Here is a 4,716-nt window from a genome sequence, read left to right on the forward strand (position 1 = left end):
CAACTGAGTATAGTATTTCCTAACTTTGCGTTGTGCGTAGATTCCGGGGTCTAAAAGGGTACTATAGTAATAGTTATTTAATCTCCGTATACTATATAATTTTTTTTATAAAAGGGTGCACACTGAATTAACCTTCACCTAAAATGGCTTCGCTCATGCCTCTAACTCTCACCTCTTGACCATTTCATCCCCTATCATCAATAGTATAGTAGAATCAGAATTTTCGTTAAAAAATTTAAAACTCGACGAGTCGACACACAAAGTTACAAATTATTCGAAAGGGATTCAACATCTATTATATATATATATATATATAATATTATTTTAATTATAAATAAATAATATAATTTTCTTTCGAAGGGGTTCATCTGAACTCAAAGTGGCTTCGCCCCTGCCTATCATCCCCAACCTTACTATCCATACCATACCTTTATCATATTAATTTGCTAAACTATATATAAATATTTTTAAAATAATTTTTTTTTACGTATTTATCAAACACAAAAAGAAAAGTAAAAAACCATTTATTTTTTTAAGGTAATATTAGTCTAAGAAATATTATACGTGAAAAATATTTGTTCTCATACGAAACACACGTAAGTGATTGTCATTTCATGTGACCAATCAACATATTTTATTATTCATGATTCAACACATAGTTTTATGTTGGAATTAAGTGTTGGGCCAACTACCACCGCTCACCAAACCTTTGAACAAAACTCGAACTCTCTTCCACGTATTGTTTACCTAATGTCACAATCATCGAATAAGTCAAAATTATTTTGGTATATTGAACTCAATTTTCAACATTAGATTAATCGTCTAAGATCACCACATGCATCCTTCTTATTCGTTCCACCAAAAACAAATATTTAAAATTAGAAGAAAAAAATAAATACAAGTAGAAACGAAATCAGAATTTAAAATTTTAGATTTTGAAATACTAATTTATTTAAGTTACTAAGTTTAATATATTAGATTTGAACTAATATTATTGAATAAAGCTGAACCCGCAATCTATATTCTAGCTAGAGTTATTCAAATTCAATAGCTTTAATCAAATTCTATATTTGATTTAAAAAATCTACTAAATATGTATATACTGCAACATAAAAAAAAAAGTTCATATCCTTGTTTCGTCTCTAAACTTCTAGCTCAGGCCTTAAGTACTTTATATATATTTCTTCAACTAAAAAGTAACATGTCATACTCATCTCTTCTTTCTCTTCTTTTTTTTGTGCTCAAAAATCTATTTCCTAACTTTGCTTTAGGCGTAGATTGCGGGGTCTAAAGTGGTACTACTCTCAATCTTCAAAATTTCCTAACTTTTTATTCATACCAAATACCAAATAACAATAAACCTCACAAATAAAAAACGATGAAATTTTTTCAAGTAAATAGCAAAACCCCATCTTGTCATGGCATCAAGAATCTTATTTTAATCTCTTGTTTTGCTTGCACAATTTATTTTCTATATCCATTCATACTTGTCCCAAATTCCAATTTTCTTGATCATTCCTTTGTATCAAGACATGATCAACAATTTGATTTATCATCATCAATTACTCTTCAAAATGTCGTTTTTGGAATTGCATCTAATTCCAAATCATGGTCAAAGAGAAAAGAATATGTTAAACTATGGTGGAAGCCAAATGAAATGAGGGGTTGTGTGTTTCTTGAAAAAGAATTGCCTAGTACTACTACAAATGATTCAATATTTCTTCCTCCAATTTGTATTTCAGAGGACATTTCAAGATTCCCATATACAAATAGAGGTGGGAGTCCATCAGCAATTAGAGTGGCACGTGTGGTATCAGAGACAGTCACGCTTAATCTTAATCATTCAGATATCAAGTGGTTTGTTTTTGGAGATGACGACACTATTTTTTTCCAAGAAAATTTGGTTAAGACGTTGTCTAAGTATGACAATGGGCTTTGGTATTACATTGGGTCAAATTCAGAAAGTTTTATACAAAACAAGGTTTTCTCATTTGGTATGGCATTTGGTGGTGCTGGTTTTGCTATAAGTTATCCATTGGCTAAGGTTTTGGCTAGAGTTTTTGATTCATGTATAGAGAGATATCCACATCTTTATGGAAGTGATGGTAGAATTCATGCTTGTTTGACAGAACTTGGTGTTACATTAACACATGAGCCAGGCTTCCATCAGGTAACATTTTTTCTATCCTTTGCTTTTTTACTTCTTTTGTTTGCCTTCTAGAGGTCAAGGGGAAGTAATGGACCAAAAAGTTGTTTCCGTGTCACTTATAGATCGTGTGTTTGAGACATAGAATCAATCACTGATGTTTGAAATCAATGATGGATATTAATTTTTTTAGATTACTTACATTTTTTTCTATGGACTTTTTACAAGACATCTTCATTTTTACAATAATTTTTTTTTTGAAAAGACTGTTTTTTTATTCATTTAATAAAAGACTAAAAAATACAATAAAGTTACAAGTTTTATTCATCAAAGTAACTTAACAATGGATGAATCGTTCAAAAAATACAAATAATTGGTGAAGTTTCTGGCACAGAAAATAAAGCAATTGGCCGTGAAAATTTTGTCTAGACATTTAAAAGTGACAAAAAAAATTAACAATTACCTCATGCCACAAATTTGACTTTATTGTCATTTGTATTATCTATAAGTAATTCATACATCAATTAGTTTGTTACTTTAATGTGACAAGAAATAGCTATTTGACTTTATTATACTAGTGAGTAGAGCTTAATTAATTTAGTACGATTTAAAAAAAAGTTTCGTGACTTTATTGTTATAATAATATGTAAATGTCAGTGATTATACTTGAAATTAAGTTTCGATTTTAGGCTATTATAAATTTGAATTTTTTTGGCTAAGCTGATTTTTGCTCTGTATTTTTTTTTATGAAATTGAATTGATTAGATGGATTTTCAAGGAAATGCATTTGGATTTTTGGCTTCACATCCCATTAGACCTTTGGTATCTTTACATCACATGGAGAAAATTGATCCAATTTTCCCTAACATGTCAAGAATGAAGGCCTTGCAACATTTGTACCATGCTGCAAATTTTGATCCTCAGAGGATTTTGCAGCAAACAGTATGTTACGATCGACGATTTTCGTGGACCGTGTCAGTGTCATGGGGCTATGTTGTACAAGTTTTTGAGCTCAATGTACATTTGCCTGATGCACAACGCGTGCAGGAGAGCTACTTGCCCTGGAAAAAGAATGCTTATGGTACACTTTATGAGTTTACTACAAGGAAATTTGAGGTTGATCCATGTAGAAGGCAATTTGTTTATTTCTTGGATGAAGTGGCTTTGGGGGTTGATGTGATCAAGACTATTTACAAGAAGAAAACATATGAAAATTGCACATTTAGCAAGAATTCACCAACAAAACTACAAGAAATTAGAGTGTTCTCCACCAAGTTAGAGCTTGACCAGAAACAGGTAATTTGCGACATACTCTACTTTTTAGTCTGTTTAAAATAAATGCATATTATATTTAGCAAGGAATTATTTTAATTCCAACATTCACACTTTCACCTAATGACAACCTGTTGTAGCAATGACATGCATATTTGAGACTGCATGGTTCAAAAAGGCATTTTTGATTGTTATATGTTTAAGCTTATCAGATTCAAAAATCTTATTTATAGTTTTAAGTCATAGACATAAACATACATTCAAACTTGACAAGTAATACTCTAATTTTAAGAATGTATATCTAGACATCTTAACTTGATCTTAGTGGATATAGCTAAACACTCCAACTCATCCCCACTATGTCTTATAGACACCCGAAGCTGACATGACACATAAATATTGAAGGTGTCTAGATGTTCATTTTGTAAATTGAAGTGTTCAACTGATACAGTGGAGACGAGTTGAGGTGTCTAAATGTGCATATTCAAAGTTGAAGTGTTTGCTTGCCAACTGAGTCTAAGTTTAAGGGTCTGTTTTATATATTATATCTATTTTTAAACTTGCTATTTAGTCAAATTATGTTAACATTTTGTTTAATGTCATATGCAGTTGCTAGCACCAAGAAGGCATTGCTGTGATCTATTACCTTCTACATCTGATAAAGTGATGGAAATAGGGATAAGAGAATGCAAGGAAGATGAACTTATTTACATGCACAATTAGAGATTTTGTGTGAATTTTAACCAATGGGTAAACTGGAGATCAAAGAAAGTTTTGAGCAGAAAAATTCTTTTTTTCTTTGCTTGTGACAAAATAAATTAGGGAATTCAGAGTCAGATAAATAAATTAGGAAAATCATAGTTTTTTAGAATTGTTATTGTATATGTATTTAGTCAGTTTAAATATATACTTTACTAAAGCAATTTAGGGAGCTTTTAGGACTTTTCTTGATTTACCTGTGAGTTAATCAAGAAAAATCTCAAATTTGACTGGAAGTTAAAGATTTTTTTAATTAGCGTAAATATTTTTTATACTATTTCTTTATTTAAATATGTTGTAGCATGTTATTAATTTGCTTTATTATTTCAGATTACTATTGTCCTATTTATTATGAACAATCACTTATAATCATTTTTTAAGTCCGGACTAATATAAAGAAAATAAAGAAAAATTAAAGGATTGTTCCAGGACAAAAAAGGACATAAATTGAATTTAAGCTGCGAAAATGCATACGACTAACCATCAAATAAAAAAAGTAATAAATTAAATGGTCATTCAGTCATCAACATTGGTATAAA

The 4,716-nt window shown here is 30.0% G+C and overlaps 1 protein-coding gene across 1 annotated transcript; it reads left to right on the forward strand.

Annotated features, from left to right (window-relative positions):
• The first annotated feature begins 1,183 nt into the window (after window positions 1-1,183).
• Window positions 1,184-4,463, forward strand: LOC129871644 (uncharacterized). The gene is made up of 3 exons (XM_055946599.1): window positions 1,184-2,170; window positions 2,912-3,442; window positions 4,028-4,463. Exons 1-3 carry the CDS (start codon window positions 1,379-1,381, stop codon window positions 4,139-4,141), a joined length of 1,437 nt encoding a protein of 478 aa, XP_055802574.1. The 5' UTR covers window positions 1,184-1,378; the 3' UTR covers window positions 4,142-4,463.
• Window positions 4,464-4,716: the final 253 nt, after the last annotated feature.

Source organism: Solanum dulcamara, chromosome 10, assembly GCF_947179165.1.
Source record: "Solanum dulcamara chromosome 10, daSolDulc1.2, whole genome shotgun sequence".
Taxonomy (NCBI): Eukaryota; Viridiplantae; Streptophyta; class Magnoliopsida; order Solanales; family Solanaceae; genus Solanum; species Solanum dulcamara.

Excerpts from the sequence above, each read along its gene's own strand:
- LOC129871644 (XM_055946599.1), top strand. The coding sequence starts at position 1,379 with ATGAAATTTTTTCAAGTAAATAGCAAAACCCCATCTTGTCATGGCATC. Across the intron at positions 2,171-2,911 it reads ATGAGCCAGGCTTCCATCAG|ATGGATTTTCAAGGAAATGC; the intron begins GTAACATTTTTT and ends TGAATTGATTAG. Across the intron at positions 3,443-4,027 it reads TAGAGCTTGACCAGAAACAG|TTGCTAGCACCAAGAAGGCA; the intron begins GTAATTTGCGAC and ends TGTCATATGCAG.